We start from the raw sequence: 25559 nt of genomic DNA, 5'->3' as shown, positions 1-25559 counted from the left end.
TTAATTTTTATACATGTAAAATTTTATTCTTAGTTTGAATCACTGTAAGTCGCTCTGGATAAGGTCTTCTGCCAAATGCTGTAAATGTAAAACTTGGACAATGTGAGATTTCAAACCGTGACCCAGTATATATATTGTAAAAAAAAAAAAAAAAAAAAAACACTAGAACCTAGCTGTACAATACATTTTTTGGATATGTATTCACATACTGAAGAGTTTGTCTGAAGGTCACACATGATGTTAAGCTGTAAAGGCAGTTTATCACCCTTCCAGTAAACGTGGCAGTGAACTACACTGTGGCTCTGTCCCAAACTCTCCACACAGCATACAGCAGCCTCTCCCAGAGGTGGCGTAGTCTGCTATTTAGTGGTGCAGTGGGCGGATTGTATTTCCACCATCCAACTTTTTAGCCGTATTTAGCTGTAAAAAAAAAAAGAGCTCCGGTTTGTGAGGACACCATGCAGCGGGAGCGCTTGTTGAAGGTGTTGGTTGTAGGGGATCTGGGTGTAGGGAAGACGGCCATCATCAGGCGCTACGTGCACCAGGTTTTCTCTCATCATTACAGAGCCACCATCGGGGTAGACTTCGCTCTCAAAGTGCTGCACTGGGACCCGGGCACCGTCATCCGCCTCCAGCTGTGGGATATCGCCGGTAGGCACCACATCTGGAAACGCTTATCTAACTATACAGCTGCGCTCATTTTGATCGTAATAAGGCATTTTTCAGATGTTAATTTTGAGTAGTTTGTATAGCCATATGTCACTGGAATAAAAAAGTGGTATATACATGAGAAATAGAAATCTATTTTTTTTTTTTTTTTACATTATTATTTATAGTTATATCACATGATTTTACCATAAAGAAACCTGCCTCGGTCACAAGGTATTATATATCTACAATGAATAATTTCTATACCATTTCATTATATATCAAGCTTATGTTAAGTCATGGGTTCACTGTTGTTTTAAGGTTTCCACGATATATTGGTTTCTAATCCTTTTTATTGCTTAGCAAGCCAGTACTGTAAAACTGATATCACAAACATAAAATAAAAAAATATATACAATATGTTACGAATGCAAGCGAACAGATATTTTATTAGATTGTTCCGGGGATCCGAGTTGCCTGAGATGTTTCAATAATCTTCAACATGTGATTCGATGAATCCAAGATCTCTGACAATCGAAATAATTTGAGCCTAGCATCCAGTGTTCATCGCAAGGGTTTTAATGTTGTACAAGATATAATCACTATATCTTCCTTTGGGAGAGTTCAGAGTTTTGTATCTTTAGTATCTTTTAAAGTCTTTAGTAAAGTCTTTAAATGTTTATTATTGGTTCTCAAGGTTTAATTGTATGCCTTAGATCAAATCTAAAATACATTATAGTCATGTTTCCAGGTACATGAATACTAAAATACATACTAAAGCCACAAAAGTTGTCCCACATGAATTGTATGCATGTAAATGTATAGTGTGAGACCTTTATTTCTGAGAGTGGGCAATGTTAGGACTTCTTCTCATTATTATGTCTAAAGCCACTGTTATACATATAAAATGGCACCGAGTTCTGTATAGACTGTAAAAAAACAGTAAAGATTTTGCTTATGAAGTTGCAGTGGGTGTTTGCATGCAGTTAACTATTTGCCTTTGCAAAACTTATTACACAAACACGCCCATGGAATGCACTGTTTAAACAGTGCGTGTCATTTCTGATATTTGAGTGTGTGTGTGCACGTGTGTGTGTGTAAATGTCTTTCTGTCCATGTCCATGATACTTAGATGGAAGTCACGTGGTGTTTTCTCCTGGTTTTATTCATTAGTTAGTGTCATGTGAGGGAAAGCAACGTTTAATGTAATTAGAGTAAAAGGTTTAATGTGATTAGAGTAAAAGGCTTGAAACATGTGATATTGTGGCCAGTACAGTGTAGTGCATTTCTCACATTCCGCCATGTTTTTCCAGGACAGGAGCGATATGGCAACATGACTCGAGTGTACTACCGCGAAGCAGTAGGGGCACTGGTGGTTTTTGACATGACTCGAGTCTCCACTTTCCAAGCTGTACTTAAATGGAAATGTGACCTGGATGCTAAAGTGGCCCTCTGTAATGGTCACCCGGTGCCAGCTGTCCTGCTGGCGAATAAGTGTGACCAACAGAAACATGGCCTGTGTGCCAAACTACCCAAGCTGGAGAGTTTTACGGAAGAGCAAGGATTCGTGGGATGGTATGAAACGTCTGCCAAGGTAAGGTACAATCTCAGGGTTACTGCTACTGTATTACAGAGTTTCAATTACACTCACTGTATCTATGTGGGTTCTCTCCAAGTCCTTTTGTTTTACAAATGTATAGTCAAATCAAATCAAATCCAATTTTATTTGTTACATACACATACATACAGAGTACGACATGCTTTGAAATTATTTTTACGATGGTCCGGCATGAGGGAATAGGATGGGGAGAAAAATAAACCAAGAAAAAGAAGGCATATAAATAAAGAGTATAAACTATATAAAATATAAAATATATAAAGATATATATGAGAAAAAAGTGTATGTACAAGGTACGCTTATGACAGTAAACAGTAAAATGGTAGCTATAGTATAGTGGTAGCTCAGTGGTTAAGGCTCTTGGTTATTGAGCAGAAGGTCAGGGGTTCGCACCACAGGGCTGCAACTCTTAGGCCCTTGAGGAAGATGCTTAAATCTCTCTGTTCCCGTGGTGTTGTATCATGGCTTAACCTTTTTTCTGACTTCAGCTTTCTAACAAGCTTGGATATTTAAAGAAAGAACTTCAGTGTGTTGTAAGATATATGTGACAAATAAAGTATTTTTTCCCTCTCTAATTTCTCTAAAGTGTATACAGTGGCATGCAAAAGTTTGGGCACCCCCTGGTCAAAATTTCTGTTAATGTAAACAGTTAAGCAAGTGGAAGATGAAATGATCTTTAAAAGGCATAAAGTTACAGATACATTTCCTTCATATTTTAAACATTAAACATCATTTTTATTTTCATCTTTTACATTTTCAAAATAACAGAAAAAGAAAAGGGCCTGCAGCAAACGTTTGGGCACCCTGCATAGTTACTACCTAGTAGCACCCCCTTTGGCAAGTATCACTGCTTGTCAATGCTTTTTGTAGCCATCCTAGTGTCTTTCAGTTATTGTTTGAAGGATTTTCACCCATTCTTCCTTACAACAGTCTTCCAATTCTATGAGATTGCTGGGCCGGCTTGCACGCATTGCTTTTTTAAGGTCTAGCCATAGATTTTCACGGATGGTTAGGTCAGGAGACAATGAGGGCCATGGCAAAACCTTCATCTTGAGGTAGTCCATTGTGGATTTTAAAGTGTGTTAAGGATCATTACCCATTAGTAAAAGCCATCCTCTTTTTATCTTCAGCTTTTTACAGATGGTGTTATGTTTGCTTCCAGAAATTGATGGAATTTAATTGAATCCATTCTTCCCTCTACCCGTGAAATGTTTCCCGTGCCATTGGCTGCAATACAACCCCAAACCTAACTGATAAACCCCAATGCGTAACAGTTGGACTGGTGTCCTTTTCATTTAATTCTGTGCCCTTTGTTCTCCAAATATACTGTGGCCATAGAGTTCTGTTTTAACCTCATCTGTCCACAGAACTTTTTTCCAAAAAGCTTGTGTAAATGTTCTTTTGCAAAATTCAGATGCTGGAGGTCTTTTGCAGGCAAACGGGGGTCCTGACTTGCATTCCTGGCAATACTACAAGCAGTTAGTATCTAGTCTCTAATAATTTTCTTGGTATTCCAGATCCTATCATGGAATCCACTGTTCCTGTTAACTGGCATTTCTTAATTACATTCCAAACTGAGGAAATTGGTACCTGAAAACACTTTGCTACTCTCTTATAGCCCAATCATGCTTTGTGGGCATCAATCATTTTTATTTTCAGAGTGCTAGGCAACTGCTTACAGGTGCCCATGGCTGCTGATTGTTGGGACAAGGTTAAAGGAGTCTGGGTATTTATAAGGCTTTAAAATATAAAATCAACTGGCTTTTCTTAACGATGACTGTGAACAAGATATGACCCTAACAGGCTAATTAAGGTCTGATACCTTGGTCAAAGTTATCTGAGAGCTCAAAATTCTGTTGCAGGATGCTGCTTTCCCTTTTTCACTCTAAAATTATAGAAAACAAAAACAACACACTGATATTGTTTGAAATATTGCAAAATAGTGTTACATGTTTAACTTTATGCCTTTTGGAGATCATTTCATCTTCCACTTGTTTAACTGTTCACATTAACAGAAATTTTGACCAGGGGTGCCCAAACTTTTGCAAGCCACTGTACAATAGGTGGATTACAGATGGATTGCTGATGCTAAATGAAAGAGTGAATGGATATACATTTGGAAATGGATATTCCTGCTGTGTGCTCAGTGTTTCTGGAATAGACTCCAGCTCCCTAATACTATCACCAGGATAAACATCTGAATAAAGATGAATCACAGAACATGTGTTAGTTTGAAATGTGTACATAGTTTGAGTGTATAAGCATCATACGTTTTTTTCTAAACCGTTCTTTTTCCTTAATTTCATTTCAGTCAGGCTTTAGTGATATAAATAATGTTGCTTTACTCTCTATTAAACAACTACATGATAAAATAAACAATAAATTGATACACTAAACCACAATAACGAAATTAAATACCGTATGTTTTTTTTTTCAATCAGATTGATAGATTTGTACTTTATTCCAGACTTTGAGTTATTATCTGTCTGGTACAATTACAATGTATGTCTTTTGCATTTATCAGGAATAAAACGATGCTGACATGTTTCCTTTATAGAAAAATATCCTGCATCACGAAGTGTTTTATTCTTCTTCTGCCAAAAGTTATTTTTTTTAATTACTTAATGAACAACACTCCATGATTTTTACAGCTGAACAATTATAACAGAAAAGAACAATTCCTGTAATTAGTTTTATAGCAGCTATAAACCCTGGATGTTCTAGCAAATTTATTTAACAAACCTAAATCAAAAACTTTGATTTATTTTTCTAATTTAGGTTATGCTATTTATGTGGCTTTTAACGATTCTCACTACACCACTGCACTATATAATAAATGGAGTGGATGACGAGAGTACACTGAGATTTCGATTGCATCAGTGATACAGTATGCCCAGATATATACACTTGTCAATAATGTGTCAAATATTAAACTGCATCAGTTAAATTAAACCCATTCGGTCAGGTAATTAAAAAACTACATTGTGGAACACAAAAGGAAACTTTGGTATCCAATCTCTGTAGCTTTCCCTTGTGACACAAGGTTGTAAAACTAGTTTTTGCTTTCTCTCTCTCTCTCTCTCTCTCTCTCTCTCTCTCTATCTATCTCTCAGGATAACACAAACATTGACAAAGCCATCATGCGCCTGGTTGAGCACATCATGGAGAGTGATGCTGAGAAACCTGCAGCTGACTCAGATCGCAGTCGGGTGATTCTCCCTGAGTCTGACTACAACATCCATGAACGCAGGCAATCCACCTGTTCCGCCTGTTCCAGACCTCACATACCTCCCAAAGAGCATGAGCAATTATAGCAGCGGAGAAACTAGACATATCCATGTACATTTACAGCGATATATTTCAAATGCTTTTGATGATTACTGTTATTATTTATACCAGCATGTTTTTATATATTCAATATGCCTTAACTGTAAATTTGTTCTGAAGGATTGTGATGGTTTAGGCATGAAGACGATGTTTTCACTTTTGAGAATCAGAAAATGTATGGAATGAGAGTTAAAGAGGAACTTGTTTTTGAGTTGTACAGTTGTTAATTTTGCTGAAGTAGGCAACGCAGCAGGACCGTTGAGGAAACTGAGGGCAAACTATTAACACCTCTGTCAAAAATAAATGTCACCAGTAGAAAATGCTGCCTAAAGAAAACGCTGTCAATAATGAGAACATGCGTCTCTATGCACATTGTAATAGAATGGCTATCTGGGAGAATGAAATGGACAAAAGGGTTATTATTAAATACAAATGAATTGATTAATGAATATTTTATATAGTTTAAACAATCTTGCAGACATTTTGTTGATAAATTGAATGATAGCAGCATTTATTTATACTCATTTATACAATGGAGTGGTTTTATTTATACAATTTAGGACCCAGCATTGGAAGTTAGGTGCTTCTTTACAAGTCCAACATCTCAACCACTGATCTACCACTCCTATTGAATGCATGGTATTATTATGTGTGAAACTTTCATTATAGAGGCAGCAAGTGATAATACAACAAAACAAGAAGCCATATTATAGATGCATAATGAAGGTTTAAATCTGACTGACTTGTGATATCCACTTGTATCTGGTACGGAAATGCACTTGTTTTCCATTTTAAATTGTGTAAATACTTGTCTCCAGGCTTAAATTCCAAGTGTGTGTATGTGTGTTTGTGTGTGTTTATGGGAGACACTAAGCAGGTGCATGCCTGCTGTTTAAATCTGTCTCAAGCTGTTAATGCGGCATAACTGAATGGTAAAGCTGCTCTGCTGAAGTGTTAATGGTGTTATAACCCATATGTCCCTGTGCACTGTGTAACTAATTATTGCTGGCAGACACACTGTCCCTCCTCTTGTCCGCTCTATAATTTTAAGATTGTCGCAGCTGTTCCCAGCTTGAAAAATACTCCACAGAGACTGAATAATAGGTGTTTTTGAAAACTGTCATTCTGTTTATTGAATGTGTGCTGAAATGTTTGCTTGAATTTAAACAGCAGGTTTATTTGTGGCCTATTTGTATTTTCGAATCGTTTCATGTCAGTGGTACGATGCATGTACAAGTGCAGGGTTTTTGCATGAACTGAAAATAGACCAGCATTAGTTTCAATGACCTTTCAGAGCCATTTTCTCAGCTGACATAATAGCATCATTTGCATCGCCAAATAAAGCCCAGGGAAAGTCAATTATACAATATGTCAAATGTCTATGGCTCATTGAGATTTATATTGCCTAATAAAATGAATGATTGTGATACTGAATCCCAGTTTGGTATAGCATTTGAAATGATGAGGCTGTTTGAAGACTTTTTTGTTTTTGAGACATATTCCTACACTTATTCCTCCTCATAATAGAACAAAGGATGTTTCTGCCTTTTGGAATTGCCGTCTCTGGGCCCCCTGCCCATTTCAAACCTTTCAATGCAAATTGTTTGAAAACCTATATATATATATATATATATATATATATATATATATATATATATATATATATATATATATATATATTAAGACAGTTAATGGCGTATGGTGTAAATGCATTCTGCTGTTTCTGAAAGGAAAACCTTCTATTGCACAGTTTTACACATTCACTAAAAAATATATAAGACAAAGAGAAAAACAGAAATAATTTAGAATGTAAAATAGAACGTTTTTTTAGTAGTGGAGCATTTAATATTTAACATTTTAACCCTAGACATATTTTTCGTACTGCGGCTTGCAAAGGTAGCGCTGAAACCTGGATCGGACTAATGGAATGTTTATAGCTAAATTTACATTAAATAAAAAATTTTAAAGAATTGTTCATTTTTATTCATTAACTGTATTCAAATAAATATGCTAAGTTGTCTCATTTTACATCTTTTAAAAGTAAGATTTTTTTTTCTTATTTACTACTCGTGAGCAGAAGAATATATACAGATTTTATAAAAATAAATTCTACCTTCACTCATTGGATACCACTATGAATGATAAGTGTACTATGTGAAGGGATAGAAAAGTCTGTGTAAAGTTTACTGTGTGTGTGTGTGTGTGTGTGTGTGTGTGTGTGTGTGTGTGTGTGTGTGTGTGTGTGTGTGTGTGTGTTCAGGTTTTATTTAAAAAAGCAAACAAAAAAGAAAACCAACCACAAAAAGGTTAAGGTAGACTGTAGGAAACATATTTAGCCTCATAATTAAAACAATAGGAAGTCTTGTGTGTGTGTGTGTGTGTGTGTGTGTGTGTGTGTGTGTGTGTGTGTGTATTTTTAAATTGTTTTCAGTTCAACTTGAATGTCTGTAATAATAGCAGTAACAGGCCATTTACCTTCATTAAAAGCAATTTACAAGTGCAATGGAATACAGCATAGCAAAAGCTGGACATTTGATGGTTAAGGGTTTCACTCCAGGGTGCACCAGTGGCTCTGGCGAGCTTCCAGACACAGGTACAGAATGTTATCTAGAATGTTTGACAAAAATGTAAATTCACTTCTGTCTAGGTTACTGAGCCTGTGTGGATCATGCTGTTGAAGAATACACTTCACTGGCCAATGTACATTTATTTGTTAAAAGAATAACACAGTACTAATAAAATTGCAGAGGTTATTTTGAAGCATTCGTGCCAAAACCAGAAATGTGATTTCACCCTCCTGTGTGATTTACACTGAGCTCTACTAAGGTAAATTGGGCCTCCAGCAACCGTTGCCATGAGGGGGCAGTTGCCATGGAAATAGTTAAGTCTATTTGCCTCTAGATGGAGCTGCTCTATTATCAATTTGTAGTATAGTGCGGTATATACAACCAGAGCTGCTGTAGTGTAGTTGTGGTTTTGTAGCTCACCAACCACTTTCTTACACTAGCAGGATAAATACATTGTGCCATAAAAATAGGAAGGTATGGTCAAGCAATAAGATGTTATAGGTGTTCATTTCCAAAAAGAGATCATGTACAAAAAGAGATCTTGACTTAGACAGTGTTTCGAATGTTTTTACCCATTTTTACTCATATATATGTATAACTGAATGTTAAATAATATTATTATATCTATTCCTTTTCAGCTTAGAACACAGGTATGCAGGCCTACCGTTCTCTATACTCTGAATATAATCTGCTTACAACACGATGGTTTACAGTCTGGTGTTTATTTCAGATATTTTCACCTTTAAATGTGCACAGTCTCAAGATTGATTTCTAGCTGAAACAAAGTGTTTGAAAATCTATGGTATTGGAACTGTTTATTGGGTCAGAGCATATTGCTTGTAACAATCAGCCTGGTGGATGAGAAAAAATGGGAGCAGAATTGAAGGTTATGTATGTAATCTTCATGATTCAATGACTAAGTCGAGGACCAGAAGGGTACTTAGGTTGAAGAGAATTGCCAGAAAAAGAGCCTGATGAAGAGGGAGCCTTCAACAGGCTGCACACATGAAGTCACAGTCACAAGGTGACAACTTTGCTATTATTATTCAGCAAGAAACTGAGCAAGTGGTGGAAAAACTCTACTAGTTCAGAAGAAAAGCACCATGGTGGTCCTCCACTTAGCTGTAGATTCACGGTTAAAAAAAATTGGGAATGCAATTTGTTCCAATTTTGCCTATTCATGACACACCAAAGAGGGTTTATTTGGAGTTAGCAGGATAGCTAAGCTAGCCACTTCTTGTATAAATTTACTCTTATCTATATATAGACTGTATTATATCAGTATGGCAGAAGGGCATTCATTTTTAATTTGCATATTCATGTTCATTAATGATGTGGAATGATAGCACAGCAGGTAGCATTGCTGCATTTGGAGTACTCAATTTCAATGCTGAGCTCAGGTTAATGGCCCTGCTGTGTTCCAATGTGCTCTATGTTCTAATCGTGTGTACAGCGGTATCTTCTGGGTTCTCTAGTTTTCTCTCATTTATCTGAAACATGTCTGTATGAAGATTATTAAACTGCTCTAATTAGTGTGTATATGTAGCCTTGTGATGGACTGGAGTCCTCTCCAGGGAGTCAGCGTTAGACTCGGGAGCTACTGTAACCCTGATCATGATAAATAAAATGGAAATTAATCGAATTAATATTGGAAAAGTAAAGATTAGATCATTTGGATTGACGTATTAATGTAAAATCCAATATTAATAGAATTTGGTTATCATTTATTTGAAATGCATTACCAGAAAAATGACAGACAACTTGTGTATAAAGATACACCTCAACTCTGATAATCATCAACAATGACCTGTAGGCTTATCAGAGTTGGAATAAGGTTGATCTGTGGTAGCTTAGTGGTTACTGGTTAAGGCTCTGGGTTTACTGATTGGAAGGTCAGTGGTTCAAGCCTCAGTATCAACAAGCTGACAACCCTCTGTGCTTCAGGGGTGCTGTATGATGTGCTCTGACCCCAGCTTCCTAACATCACTGGGATATGTGAAGAAAGGCTTTTACTGAGCTGTGAGGTACATGTGACAAGTAAAAAGCACCAGCACTCTTTACAGTTCTACATGCAGTTCACTTGTCAAAAAAATTAGCTGGATATTTAATTTAGAAGGTTATTTATATTATTTATATATATATATATATATATATATATATATATATATATATATATATATATATATAGCCAAAATATTGAGGTGTTCAATACAATTGTAAGACAATTTCACCAAAAGTATTGGAAAAGAACACCTTCAGAATTTTTAAGATCCACTGAATTCTACTGGATCTTTTTACAGGATCCATTTGAGTGATAGTGAACTCAAATGGATCCTGTAAAAAGATCCGGTAGGAGTGGTCCTACAGGATATTTATTGCTTGTCATATAAGAGGACTCCTTAAAAAATCTCATAGAAATGTTTGCAAAATATGAGGGAAAAGTGCACATTTAATATTTTTAGGATTCTTACATGAACCTGAATGCAAAAAGGTGCACCTTTAGGATTTTTTTATGATCCACTGGATTCTTATAGACATTTTAAAAGCCATTATTCTTTGGGACAGTTTATTTAATCCTGCGATTAAAAAATGTCAAAATTAAAACAAGGAATATGTTGTTCATGCTCTCTCAGACCAGGAACTGACTTGCTGTCAGAAATTAAAGTGATTTCCAAAAAAGAAAACAATTACAGCAGTGAAGGCTGGATACTGACTAGCAACTCAATATCTTTTTATCTAAAACCAAAAACACGTGGTAAATTCAAATTTAATATATATCAGATAAACAAAACAAAAAACTGTAGCCAGAATTCAATGCACCTTGTTGTTTATCTGTGACCACACAGGGCTCAGATGTCACAGACAGAACATTTAAATCTTCTCACCAACACTGTCCCACTGCTCTGTTCTTCACCTTATCTAACCACAAGCATTTCAAAACGTATGAAATAATTATGTATGCAGTAAGTTATGATTGAACACAGCAATTCATTTTGTAACACTTGTGGGGTTACATTATAGCATCACTGATCGGCAAGAAGCCCCGAAGATCAACACGTTTTTAACAGCGTGTCATCACCAAACACAAGATAAACCTTATCCACATTGTATGACCAAAAGTTTCCGACGTTTCTGGTAAGTAGGAAATTGTAGGCATGCAGACTACAGGTTTTTACTGCTTTTCTCATGTAGACACACTCGGTCTCAAACAGATAATAAAACATGCCTGTATATGAAACTTCAGGTACACGTGTAACGTTCTGAGCGAAAAACTGGCTCCTTAGTGTCTGATTTAAGGGGTCTGGTAAATACGTTTTCTATTTTTTAGCTTTTATAAATATCTTAACTGTTTTGTTTGCGCTAAAGTGTGTTAATCATTTTATTGTGACGTCTGTTATTGTTTACTTCCCTTAAAATGGTTCAAAAAGACCCGGTAGCGAACTCAAATATATTTTTCGACAATGGTTCCGTTCCATCGGCACTTTGCATTCTGTCCAATCAGCGCTCAGCGATTGTATCCAATCAGTGGACTCTATTCCTGTCCAATCACCGCGCTCTCTCTCTCTGCCGCCACCCAATGGCCGCTTTCGGGCATCACGTGATTTTCGTGCGCCGCCATTTTGTCCGGAGCTTCTCCCGCAAACCGGAATCAGGCGAGGGCGAGTGAAGGAACGCCGTTGGAGGGGGCTGAGAACACACACACCGCCGGAATTTCTCCACCTATTGATCCAGGACGGGGGGAAGAGGAAGAAAAAGAGACCGTTTTTTCCCCTCTCTCCGTGGCGCTCCTACAGCCGGATTAGTGGACTTCCTTCCCCAGGTCCAGGTCGGACGTTAGGGTTTGAGCTGTTGATCAGCTGATGTAAGATCTTTCAGGTTTCCCAACTTAACACGATCTACAGTTTCATTTCCGAGCTCGGTGCCATTAGAGTTGGCAGATCAGCAGGCAGTCAGGTGAACGGAGTGTCTGGAGATCCGGTAACTAGCAGCGACAGAGAGAACTAGCAGAACCACTTTTAAACAGAGTTCAGACCGTGGCTTTGGAGGAACCCACAGATTCCCCCTGGTAGCCTCATAACTATAACCTGTTAACCAGATAGTTACATTCGTGTCTCGGTTTGCTCAGGAAGCGACCGCAGGTCCACACTGAAGCCTTATTTTCGACCAATGTAACTAGTTTTCCGTCGTTTCTTTCGGGGTACGTGGCATTTTCTTCCCTCGGTAGTCTCTCTCTCTCTCTCTCTCTCTCTGTGTGTGTTTTTTTCCTGACCTGGCTGACCGGATTGCCAGCGATGTCCTTTTGCAATCTTCCTCTCTGCTCAGATTTCACCGCTAGAACCTGCACTCGGGTTGAAGGCTGTTATGGTTATATTAGCTAACATCAGCTCAGTCCATCAGATCCTCCAGGTGTAGATTTGACACTTGGGATTATATTTCTACTAGATAGGTAGATAGATACTTTTTATATTCTATTACAAAATACACGTTGGGGAAAAAAAACACATTAAGACTGCTTTAAATATCTATATATCTATATATAAATCTATATACTATAAGCAGTCGGTTTGCTGACTCGAGGGGTTTTGCTACATTCGCTCATATTAGTGAGCCATTCGGGTTTTGTAGGTTTTTTTTCTTTTTCATTTTGGGAGAAAAACCCGTCCAGCTGATCAGTGCTGAGGAGTGTGAAGCTGAAACATGTCCGGGCAGAGCATCACGGACCGCATCGCAGCGGCGCAGCACAGCATGACCGGCTCCAGCATTAGCAAAGCCGTGTGTAAGGCCACCACTCATGAAGTGAGCGGCCCCAAGAAGAAACACCTGGACTGTAAGTATCTTCTACCTCCTCTCTCTCTCTCTCTCTCTCTCTCTCTCTCTCTCTCTCTCACACACACACACACACACACACACACACACACACACACACACAGAGCTCAGAACCGAAATCCAGACCTGAGATTCTGACATCTGACCCCCTACTGGACGCTATAACGAACCTTTAGCTTCTGCGCATGCGCACTTAACTCTCAGTGAACGTATACCTTTGAATGCTCGAGAGATTCTCCACAGACTTCACCCTCAGTGTATACACACATACTCACCCAAAAATAGAGGCAGTTTTTGACTAAAAAATGACACAAACGATGTAATATTTGTGCCAGAAGTCTCAAGACTTTTCATACAATAAACGTGAAGCAGAAGTTATTGGGAATGATTCAGCTCTGTGGGAAACATGGTTCTCAAACAAACAGTGTTCTTTGTTAACGGCTTTCGACGTTTTTCTTCTCACCGTGTGTTTTATCTGAATTCGTCAAGCCAAAAAACTTTTCTTGTCAATCCCTGCCATGTATAGCTGACACAGTCCACAGTGAAATGAGACAACATTCCTCCAGAACCCTGGCGCTTCCTCCAGAACTAAGGACTAAAATAGATCAGGAAAAGTTGGAGACTGGAATGTTGGGTTCAGGAAGTGCACCGTGGTCCCGAACCGAGTCTACCTGTCAAAAGTATTTTAGTCATCGTGTCTCCAACATGTCTGGTTTGCACTTGTTCAGGAAGTAAAGTAATCTATAAATATTTAGCTGATGACAACGCCATTTGTTTCCACAACACATAAATACTACACTATAAATAGCTCCATGCTGTAATAGGGAATGGCTGTGGTGACGACTTCACCTTCGGATACGAGCTGGAAATATTGTGGGGTTTATGCGATAGCATTTCTGTTTCAGTTTTAGGAGTGTGCTGGAATGCAGACTTCTCAGTTTAGTGTATGTGGATTTGGTGGCAGTTTGGCTTGGCTTTAATATGGGTTTGATGCATTACCTGTCCAGTGAAAAGAATTGCACAGATTACTTATTTCCCATTTCTTCTGGTGTAAAATCAAGCATTAAACTGAGTATCAACTAATAATGTTTTTGACTCCCATCTGCCATCCTTTTAATAGCTGAGCTGGGATTCTGTTACCTACCTCGGAGTTGATGAGTTTCCTAGAACTGACGTGTTTTATTGTGTGTGCTGTACCACAATTTGCCTGCAACAGCGTTTTCTAAAATGAGAAAAAATGAAACGTGACACTTTTTGTTCCATTTATAGTTATTCTGGGGAATGTCTGTAAGATAAGCTTGGTAATGTTATCGCTTGATTTACAGCAGCCAGAAACGGTTCCAGATGTTTTTCTTAACAAGACAAGACAAAATATCCAGGAATTTTCTTGTTCCCAGTTCCGTCCTGAAGATTTTTCCCCATGTTGCAAAACATCTGATCGGTTAAGAATTTAGCATTCTGCGTTATCGAAACGTGCAAATGAAGCGCTTTAAGCTGAAATTGGTTTGAATATTTTTGAGTTGCAGGTGTAGTGCTTTTAATATTAGTGTGTCTTTAATATCGCTCTGCTTATCTGCACACGTGTCCTGTTGTTCTTTAGCTTTGGAGTCTGTACAGCTGCTGCATGAAGGCATGAAGGTCAGGTCATTCAGACTATTAGCCACATCAGCGAGTCACTAATACCTCCAACAAACACTTCCTCACTGCGATAGGCGACCACAGTTTCACTCTGTGAGAACGTTTTCAGAAAAGGATCTTCATAAGGAAGTGTGTAATGCATGTGTAATGTCTGTGTGTTACATGTTGTTGATGCTCTTCATTGTAATATCTAAATTCATCAGTGATGTGTATGTTACTACTTGGGGGGGAAAATCTACCGCAGTATTTATAAGCAGTGTGTGATTTTATTTTTTTGTGCGAAAAGACATATTCTGAGCTGATTTTCTGGTTTCAGTTTCATTCATCAAAAAGTTGGTCTGTTCTTCCAAATAACCCACAATGCCATGAGTCTACAGAAAGCGATGCAGCAGAGCTTTACTCCTTTAGTGTGTCCAGCTCTCTCAGTGCCTCCTACACTGTACAGGTTCCAAAGCTTCAGCGTTCCTCTTGGTTCCTCCGTCAACCCTGTCGCACACTTTAGCTCGTAGGTTTTTGAACCATCATACATTGCATTCTGAAACCTTCAATCCATTACCTCTTGTGTTGCAAATGTTTCTCCATTGAAACTCCATCGATGCTGCATTAACAAGATCCTCTTGTGATGACAGAGCCCCAAAGAGCGGCTTTTACTTTTACACCGAAAAAGCTAAAGCGCAGAAAAAAACAGCATCAGAATTGCAAAAACCTCATCACAAATCTAAGATGATAATCTCACCTGGGTGTCTTTTGCTTTCAGTTTAGTATCATATCCTTTTTTGGTCCTTCTTATTTGCTTTGTGGTTTAACAGTCATCCTGTGAAACTCCCATGATTGCTTGCTAGATGATTGTAACATAAAGGCAGTGTTGCTGTAGGTGTTGCGCAAGACACCTGCACCTTCACTTCCTCTTTACCAACAGAAATTCACAATAAATTGCCATATTCCTGACAATACCCAATAACTGCTAGAGAGAGGGGATAAAAACACCACCTCCACCACTTGGGGAATGAAATGTGTGGGAATAAATGCATTTTCATTTTTGCTGCTAATTTATTATGTTTTGTTCTTTTCACTTAGTCGCCTCACTGTAATCCGTCTCAAATTTATCACCGGCTGCCACAACCGAGGTGGGAAAATAATTGCACGGTGAAATTGTAAGGACCTGGAATTAGATTTCTGGTCTGATTACTGGCTCTCCTCCAGCTTGCCAGATGTTTGCTCAAGGCATCTGCATGTTGCACTTGATCAATCGTCCATGGAACAAACACGAGTAAATCAGTGTCGCCGAAACCTCTCTCCAAACACCTCTTCTGCCGACTCATCAGAATGTCAGACGCTGCTGTTTTCCTTCGCCGTGAGCTCGTGCTTTCCTGTTTGAACAAACAGTGCTGAGGTTTTTCACCGAGTCAACACACAGATGTTGCTCTTTGACCTCTCTTCTGTACAGTACAGCATTTTTGTACCGTTTCCTCGATCAGATTTATTTTAGATTTTTACAACTGTTTATTTAAATACAAATCTTGCACGACGATCAAACATCTTGGGTTTTGTCGTTTGTGTGCGCCTTTTGTGTATTGTGTGGTCGGTACAGCTTTTGAACCTCACATGCTCCGTGTGTGGTATTTACAGTGACACAGGGATTTGACTTGTTTTGCACTTCCGCTTCAGTCAGCCCACATCCTGCCGAAAACGGCCGTGTAAGAGCTCCTGATACATTACTGTTCCGATAAACGTGAAGCATTTCCTTCATCGACGTCATTTCTGTAACTTATCGATGACTATATCATTTAAGGAAGAACGAACACCTTGCGAGCTCCAGAGTACGTAATGGCGTCTCTGTAATTGGTGACATTCTGACACTGACTACTTCTTCTCCAAACCTGTTTATTTGATTTATTGATAAGATTCTTCTGGAGTTCATTAATTGTAATAAAATCTCTCGAAGCACAATCATTTAACGCACCCGTGGATCCAGATGTGAAGCGCCAATGGACGCCATCACCGTTCCCTGTTATTGAAGCCGAATGTATTGGCCAATTTAATTATCCTTTGTGTTGCACGTTAGCAGTACAGCACTTGGGGCATATGCTGTTCTTGGAAAGTCGTCCACTCCAGAATGGTGTTTTGTGTTCCAACATGAAGTGGAGTTACTCCCATCACCTCAAACTCTGATTGTTTTAAATATATGTACACTCCAGCAATTTGCATAAAGCAGTGAGAACAGGACCTCACCTGACCTGCTTTTACTCACTCACAACCTTTTCAGGGTTTTTTCCCCCTTCAAATACATATACAGTGTGACCTCGATCCTCGCGGGGGTTCCATTCTATGACCCCTCGTGAGTAACAAAAAATCACAAGGTTCTGACTCTCATTTTTCAAGGGGAATTTTACATTTGCTTTACTGTAAACTCAACAAAAATTGTGAATTACTCGTCATAAATGGTTTATTTACCACGTGAAATGAATAATACAATATGTAATTTTATTAGTACAAATTCTGTTTTGAGATGTTACTCCGAACATTCAAGCCACTCATGAACTCTCAGATTCTCCACGAGTTGCTCTTAGTCCGGTTCCAAATGAACGAGCGTGTCAAGAAGATATATACATGCACACACAAATATAGTGAGTCAGGACATGGCCTAGCCTACCCATGATTTTTAAAGAATGGTGATTGGTATGGGGTGGGGCGTTTTTGGAGGGCGGAGCTCTAGTGCTCTGTTTACAAGAGATAAAAATTGGCCAGTGAGACACCAAAAATGCAGAAGAGATGCGTGCTCTAGACAGAGACACCTGACCCCTGCCAGAGGTGGGAGATGGGTACATCCTGGCAGCGTCCCAATGTATTGTACCACACGCATTCTGTTTGCCCACAACACGAAACTTAAAATACTTTTGATTTTGTCGTGTTGCTGTATCATCGTAAGAGAGGTTCCCTGGTGGTCTAGTGGTTAGGATGCGGCACTCTCACCGCTGCGGCCCGGGTTCGATCCCCGTTTAGGGAACCAACCCCAGCCATTAGGGTTGCACAAGCCTTAGTGCCGGTCCCAAGCCCGGATAAATGGGGAGGGTTGCGTTAGGAAGGGCATCCAGCGTAAAAACGTGCAAAATCAAACCTGCGGATTATCAGCTGTGGCGACCCCTAATGGGAGAAGCCGAAAGAAAGCTGTATCATCGTAAGATCGAAAAACTGTAACTTGGGGAAGTCATGTTACCAAGAAACAACAACCTAATTTTGGAAAAATGATGAAAGATTTATTCTCTTCATCTTAGATGGATGGATGGATGCAACATTATTGTCATTGCATTGTACAGGTACACAGCAACGAAATGCTGTTTGGCATCTACCAGAAGTGCAAAAAGTAGCAATAGTGCAGATAAATCTGTAGCATATCTACAGCATGTATATGTACAGTGAATAAATATAAAGGCTAGAGCAGTGCAGAGATGTGTGGACATTGTTGAGAAGTACAGATAGATGTTTGATTTATACAGCAATTCAAAAAAACGTCCAGACGAGTGCATTAATATAAACGTAGCTTACAGCTGGATCTCATGTCGGAGCCGCCGTTCTAGAAAATGAATCCACACCTGGAGATTTTGACAGAGGTGTGGACGCAATTTCCGTTTTTTTACATTCAGACCTGTTGCACAAATCAAATGCTGAAAATTTCACTTTCGGTTCTTCAGATTGCACACTGTGGAAACGGTCCAAGGCGTGAACGCTTCTGCACGTCTGTGTAACGGATTCTTTTAGTTTAAAAACACGGCGAACATTTTGGTCGATTAGTGGAGTAATTGCACGCGTCTCTAAGCAAAGCTTTTGAAAAGCAGCATGTGTGAGATGAGATTGTGAGCGAAGGTTAAGACGTCGTCGTGCGATGCCAGCCGATCTCTACATCCTCTGCAAATTGAGATATTCATTCATATTATAACCGAGTTAGTTTTAAACTGGGAAAAGCGATGTATTTGGAAGATTTTTCCTCTCCCAGAAGTTTTGTAGAGATGCATGGAAGAGGGGAAGAGAGTGCTCTGGAGGAAGAACGAGTGGCAGAGATGTGGGATTGGGAATTGGGGGCGAATGGTTGTGGTTCGAGGCGCAGAGCCGCGACGCTGAGCTCACTGTGCAGGAATCTCAACCCGGGCGAGCGCGCACACACACACACACACACAAAGCAAAAGAATTTACTCATCGCAATTGCACTGTTTTTTTTTTTTTTTGTTTTGTTTTGTTTTTGTTTTTTAAACCTCGACCTACTTAAACCTGTGTCTCAGCTCTGAGAAAACGAAGCACAAAAATGATCTAGGGCCTGAAGGTACAGTGAGACCTGTGGAGACGCATGCACGCACTCACACACACACACACACACACACGCAAATCAGCAAGTGGAGAAGGGGGGGGGGAGACAGACGGCAAACAAACCCTCAAAAAGACGACTGGTGCTATTTTAAGCCATCTGTGGTTCTTCGACTCTTCTCAAAGCAGTGAGAATGCAGGCTTGCTTTTGGAAAGACTTTTCTCTTTGGCATCACCTTCAAAAATGTGTTGAGCAGGCAGCTGTTCTGTCAATGAACTCATTAAACTCGAACGCCTTTTCTTTTCCCGCACGCCTCATCTGCAGGTCGGGAATCTGCTTTTTATTTCCAAAGCCCAGAAAGAGCGGGAGCCAAAATCGGAGTCGTGCAGTTGATTTCGTTGGTCTTGACTAGTTTCATGCTGCATTTAGTTCAAAGTCTTATGTCTTGTTGCAACCAACAACTGTACACAAGACACATACGAATTGTCTTCTGTTTTGGATTTCTTTGTATTATGCAGCTTTGAGATTCTCAGGTAGCAGAGGACTTATAGGACTCATAGCTCATAAAGTGGTACACGATCGTAACCTGCTGCACGGATGTTGTCTCGGTTCAAACAGAAGAGATTTTTTTGCCCTCGATGGCAATTGTCTGGCAATTCAGTTGCCCAGGAGAAAAAGAAACAACCCCAAAATATGTACATTATCAGCATTTGATTAATTATGCATGTCAGGCAACTGCACCTTTTGAACACAATCTGTGCATCCTACAGAGTTCAAATATTTCGAGAGAACACTGGTCACATGATCACGTTTGTTCTGAAAAATCATCTGCGCTTGTGAAGTGACATAGCTAAGGGTTATATGAATGTTATTATGGCTAAAAAGTACTTTAAAACAGTACCATCTCTTTCCCTTTGCTTTAAACCCTTCCTAAGGAAAAGGCTGCGGAAAACTGACATTTTAGCCGACTTTGGAGCTCTTTTTCTGCTCCGGAGGTGTTTATTTCAAAATGAAACAATATTCATTTTGAGACTATTTTTGAATCTGGTTCTTTGTAAGTGCTGTTGTCATTCTGGACTTTTCTTTCCCAATGTCTGTGTTAAAAGCACTACGCAAAAACAAATGAACTGAATTCAACCTATTAACTGCCTACAGTTTTGGCATTGGCTTTATACCATATTAGCACCAGGGTTAAATAAATAATTGAGTATAATTTCCATTACCGCACTGTTAATGATTCTAAAGTTGTGGCTAAAGGAAGGTATGAAAGAATGTTCAAGGTTTGGCAAGCTGAACTCTCTTTCAGTAATCTTTAACTCGGCCACTTGCATTTTCAGCCTTGGTTTGTGTTGTGTAAATGGACATTAGTAGTTAACCACAGCTGTAAGTGGGAGGTTGCACATCTGGCCCTGGGTGTGCTGTTAATGTTTGAATGTAGAAATCCTCAATAGATTTTTAGTGTAGCATGTTTATTGGTGCAGATGGGCCTGACTTCTGCTCCGTGATTAATTAACGGTGGTGGTGGTGCTGATTGATGTCACTGTTCCAGAGGTCAGTGGCTAACAGCTGGGCCCGGTGCTGTTCTTCTCTTCGGAGACCCCGCCTCACGGACTTTCCGTTCCTTCACATTGCTCATTCGGCGTGTCTAACTCGCATGCTGCTGAGATTTGCTACATGTATGTGGAATTTCACATGCTTTCCAGACCCGATGGTGGTGGTGCAGCTCTTCAGTGTGCATTTCTTATTGAATGCTCTTCAATATGGATGTGCCTCTGGGTTTACTTCTTTCGTAGAACCTCGGCAACGCACTAAATGGGAAGCTATTGTGAGGGCAACTGTACTGCTCAACACAACTTTAACACAACTGCTAATTATGAATGTGTAAATCTTTTTTTACACATATTTACCAGATTGATTTTTTTTCTTTTCTTTTTCCCTATCCCTTCAAGGTTAGCTCTTATTGTTCACTATCGGACTTATTCCTCCACATGTTCATGAAGATCTTCCACCAGGATCTATGTAAAGCCTTGAGTAGTATTGGTAGAAAATAACAGAAAGCACATCCAAACACAAATAAGGGGTTTCTCTAAACCTTTGTGAACGATGGAATATAACCAATCAATTCAATTAAGTTTTATATGTATAGTGCTTTCAACAATGAACATTGTTCCAAAGCTGCCAATGGGAAAATGCACTTGTGCCATAAATGCCCTTTTCTTTCTATTTATTCATTAGTCAGTAATACAAGGGAAAGGAAAACCAGTTTCGAATCAAATGAACAGAAAAATCATCTAAGCTCTGAGAACCCAGATTTGCGTCTGAATAATAAACGAATGGATATTTCTAGAAATAATCCAAAGCTTGAATCATATTGTTTATGTACAGTGTTTGTTTTATCGCTTTCTTGTTAGTCCAACAAAACATAGCATCTCTGCAGCACTACCCCCAGTCCTTTAGCTCAGTTCGTACCTCAGAGCTCATTTGAGACACACGCTTCCTGTAAGCTAAAGTACACGCCATGTTTGATTTTCTCCCAGCAGGTGGGTTGATGAGGCAGAATTGCTTTGACAGAGTGACCCATCATCTTTCAGTCCGATTGTTCGGTTCCACAATCAAACGGTTTTCTTAGCTGCCAAATCGGAGCACACGAGGGTTTCAGTTCAATTCGAACAGACTCGACATGTATGAAAGCACCGTCATGTCTGCGGGCGAGATGTGCCAATCTGCCGGTCTGTACTCATGAAGATGATTCAGCGAACACCGAACATACATTTCTGCTCGCTTCTCTGAAAATAAATTTTATTTGTGCCGTGTTTTCACATCTATGGAATCTTCTCCTCTGGTTTCCAGCCATCTCGAACCCCTTTGCCAGCACTTTCCCCAGGGCTTTAAAAGGGAGCTGCAAAAACAGATTATTGTGAAACGTAGCCAGGAGCAGATGGAGGGCAGAGCTCGGCTCGCGTGGAAACCTTCCTCGTGTCTAGTACCAGGATCGGGCAGGCACAGACTCGTCCCTACAGCTTTTGTGTGTGGCCCAACAATGACCCCTTTCTTGTCCAGCTGCACGCTGCCGCATACTGATACACGCCGAAAGCAATGACCTCAGGGGTCATGCTCCTGTCTAGGGAGAACCTGATGACCCTTTGACATGACACTTGAGCTTCCACCAGCTTCTGTTTGCACTCTAACACGCTCAGTATGCTGTGTGCGGAAGCATCTCTGAAAGCTAAACGTGTATAAATCCTTCCTGGTTTCCTGTATAGAGCGGAGGCTTTCGAGTGGATATTTGAGTGTGTGCAAGATGGAGGAAATCTAAATCGCATGCATTTGCTCACTGATTCAAGGTTTTTGTCCCCGATGAAGTGGTTGGAGGAGGAGGAGGAGGAGGGTGAAGATTGGAAAGAATACAACCATATACCACGGCATCAATTGTACCACAACACGTCTCTCTCCATCACCGGTCATGTGTTTAAGGCGACACGTTGTGCGATCAGTAAGATGCAATTGTGTTACTTTCTTATTAAGTCAGCACATCCTTTTTAACATCCTTCGCTCTTTCGCAGTCTGTCTCTCACTCCCCATGGAACCAATCAAGTCTTCTTCACGTGTCAGGGATAGCAACAGGGAGAGGCTGGAGGCACCGAGCAGGCTGCATTATTGAAGAAGCTGAAAATACACACACCTAAAACACAAACACGTCTCCAAACCATCCTAGTGCTATACATGCACCACTGCATCCACGTTCACGGTGGCCTTTTGTTTTCTCCTGCTTGTGCTTTTCAAACTCGCACCGTATGAAGGCGCGTGCTCTTTTCCCGGGCGAACGCCACGATCAGTCACACCTCCACTCGGGAACTGTGCTAGTTTGAGTCTCATCGTTAAAACAAAACGCATGCCCGAAAGAGCACGTGCTACTGCTCCGTCTCGCCGTGTGTGTGGCGGCGATGTTTTAATTTTCCAGAAAATGGACGCAGAAGGAAAGAAGCAGCGTGCACTCGGGGAACTCTAAACGGGTGTGATTTAGAAGGCGGGTTTGTTGGGAGCAGTGGGGAAACCCGGATCTACACCGCATTTCGTTCAAAATCCCACGATCGTTAGGGTCAGGTGTCACGAACCCTTTTTGTGTATATGCAGGGAGTTCTGGAGTTCCGATGGTTTGGTTTACGATTTTTCAAAACGATAGCGAAAATATGCGTGCAAATATTTACATTTTTGCGCTCCGATTTCCTTTTCGTACGTTGGGACGATGCCAGGATGTACACATCTCTCGCCCTGCAAAATGCCTTGCTCTTTCTCGCCGGCAGCTTACAAAGTTTAGTTGTTAGACTGCGTGTTTTTCCCTGTGTTTTTGATGTTCCAATCACAAGTTTAGTTTTTTTCTCTCTTTTTTCCATAAGGTTTCAATGATCTATTATGTAACATAAATGTATTCCTAAAGAGAAAAGCTAAGTGGCTCAAACTGCTCTGCATGCAAATATAGCATTGTGTATTGAAATTGTATGAAAGCATATGGTTTCAATGATCTATTATGTAACATAAAGGCATTCCTGTATGCAGAAATGTACACAGCCGTAAAAACTGCGTACAGGCTTGTTTGTTGTTTTTTTTTTTTTATTCTCTTTCTCTCTTCTTTCCTTTTCCTGGCATTTTATAGGTGCTTTTTTTTCCTTATAATCAGCGTTTCTGGACACTGAACCGGAATCAGTAGTGTGTTATTATTGACACATGACCGTATGCCACCCCATACTGATCAGCATTCTTTAAGACTCCTGGGTTAGCCGATGTCTCGGCCTGCGATATTGTCCTGTTACGCTGGGGTCATCAGAACGCATCTCCATCCTGAGTCCAACCTGGATTTCCGAACGCAATCGCTGAACCACAGTCTCTCGTGTGAGTTCTGGAAATGACTCCAGATTGTGAATGTTTGCTCATATGAACGTGGAGTGAGGAGGAATTCGCTGAACATTGGGCTGAGAATAAATAGCGTGACTCCTGCTTAGAACAAATGTTTGCTGTTCTTGTTTTAGTGCCATGTGCACACCGGGGCACGTTTCTAGTAAATACTTAATCTGAATATACATGCAGCAGTGTCGATTCTGCTTTTAAATTTGGATTGTAAAATGGCGACCACACAAATAATGGATAGAAAAGTATCTGTGCCTTCACTCAATCCCGAGTACGATTTGTTTACTGCCAGCTTGGAATTCGTTTTTTGGCACAGAACCATTGCTCAAATCACGTCTCTGCCAGGGATTTGTTTCTCTCTTCTTGCTAGATGCTCCACTAGATGGAATGTAGTGGTGGAGATTTGTGCTCAAGGGGGTTAGTAAAGGCAGGAACTGATGTAGGTAAGGTGAGGAGGCCTTGGGGTGCAGTCAGCGTTCCAAATCATCCCAGAGGTGTTCAGTAGAGTCGAGGTCCGAGCGCAATAGCAGGCCACTCCAGATCTCCCATGTAAACCATATCTTCATGAAGGTGCACAGGGGTATTTTTCTGGAAGAGGTTTCAGTCTCTTAGTTGAAGTAATTTTAAAATGTTAATGCTTCCACATCCTGTGTGTTTGTGTGCCCAAAAGTCCAGATGCTTTTGCCAATGTGGTGAAGGGTCTCTGGAGCAGAGGTTGTGTTCGCGATATGCATGAAAGGATACGCACAGGACATGACTATTTATAGCCCACTCCACTTTTCACATGGAATGTGTTCTATGAGACTTGAGAAGTGTGTGTGTGTGTGTGTGTGTGTGTGTGTGTGTGTGTGTGTGTGTGTGTGTGTGTGTGTGTGTGTGTGTGTGTGGGAATCTGGCAGTGTTTCAATAACTGAAGAACCTTGACGTTTGGTGCATGTTTGAGCAATCTAATCGTCTGAAGCCGGTCGTCTCGGGGAAACCGAGCTGCCGCATTCTCTCCTCGAGACTCTGAATGTGACGCACAAACTAAACACATTGCAATTAATTTCCTTCCTTTCTTTTATTTCTATCTTTCAGACCTGATCCACTGCACCAACGAGATGAACGTGAACGTGCCCCAGCTGGCCGACACGCTGTTTGAGCGGACGGTCAACGGCAGCTGGGTGGTAGTGTTCAAAGCCCTCATTTCCACTCACCACCTCATGATGTACGGCAATGAGGTAAGACATACGCTCCCACACACACACACTCGCTAGTTCACCCACACTCGCGTGTTTATCCTCATGGAATGGTGGTATAATGAAATGGCCTCATCTCAATCTCACACACAGACAGTGTAATGATGTAGAGTAGTAACGGTGCACTCTGTACACACGGCTTAATAATGTGCAGTGGCCCAGATACACAATGGTGTCACCACACACACACACACACACACACACACACACACACAGTGTGCTCAGTTCTGCTGGACTAACGGGAATGAAACGGATTTCTGACTTTAGGGTGTAAATAATTGAAAGCTATAATTGATGCCAAAAAATCAGTCCCAATAACACAAACAGTAATTAAACAGTGTTGTGTACACACACTTACACTCCACTAGTTGTTCAGTGTTTTGGGGAAAGGGAAAGAAAAAAAATACGCTGCTTTCTGGGGAACCTGGTGATTACGCACAAAGCTTCAATGTGTTTAAATGTAAATATACGTAGCTTAATTGTGTGTGTGT

The 25559-nt window shown here is 40.1% G+C and overlaps 2 protein-coding genes across 4 annotated transcripts in view; both read left to right on the top strand.

Annotated features, from left to right (window-relative positions):
- Window positions 1-335: 335 nt before the first annotated feature.
- zgc:162171 (uncharacterized protein LOC565931 homolog) lies at window positions 336-7027 on the top strand. The gene is made up of 3 exons (XM_046850732.1): window positions 336-651; window positions 1962-2242; window positions 5380-7027. Exons 1-3 carry the CDS (start codon window positions 459-461, stop codon window positions 5578-5580), a joined length of 675 nt encoding a protein of 224 aa, XP_046706688.1. The 5' UTR covers window positions 336-458; the 3' UTR covers window positions 5581-7027.
- A 4334-nt stretch (window positions 7028-11361) lies between these two features.
- si:ch211-200p22.4 (phosphatidylinositol-binding clathrin assembly protein) overlaps window positions 11362-25559 on the top strand; it is a 54871-nt gene continuing 40673 nt past the window's right edge. The window contains exons 1-3 of one of the 3 annotated variants that reach the window (XM_046852739.1): window positions 11364-12022; window positions 12813-12988; window positions 24908-25050. In XM_046852739.1, the coding sequence (XP_046708695.1) occupies window positions 12859-12988; window positions 24908-25050 (273 nt within the window). In that variant the 5' untranslated portion in view covers window positions 11364-12022; window positions 12813-12858. Of the gene's footprint in view, window positions 12989-24907; window positions 25051-25559 lie in introns of all 3 variants that reach the window. The other 2 variants (XM_046852741.1, XM_046852740.1) reach the window with 2 other exon arrangements.

Source organism: Silurus meridionalis, chromosome 6 (assembly GCF_014805685.1).
Source record: "Silurus meridionalis isolate SWU-2019-XX chromosome 6, ASM1480568v1, whole genome shotgun sequence".
NCBI lineage: Eukaryota > Metazoa > Chordata > Actinopteri > Siluriformes > Siluridae > Silurus > Silurus meridionalis.
Note: the sequence above shows the minus strand (reverse complement) of the source record. Positions and strands in the feature narration are given on the sequence as shown.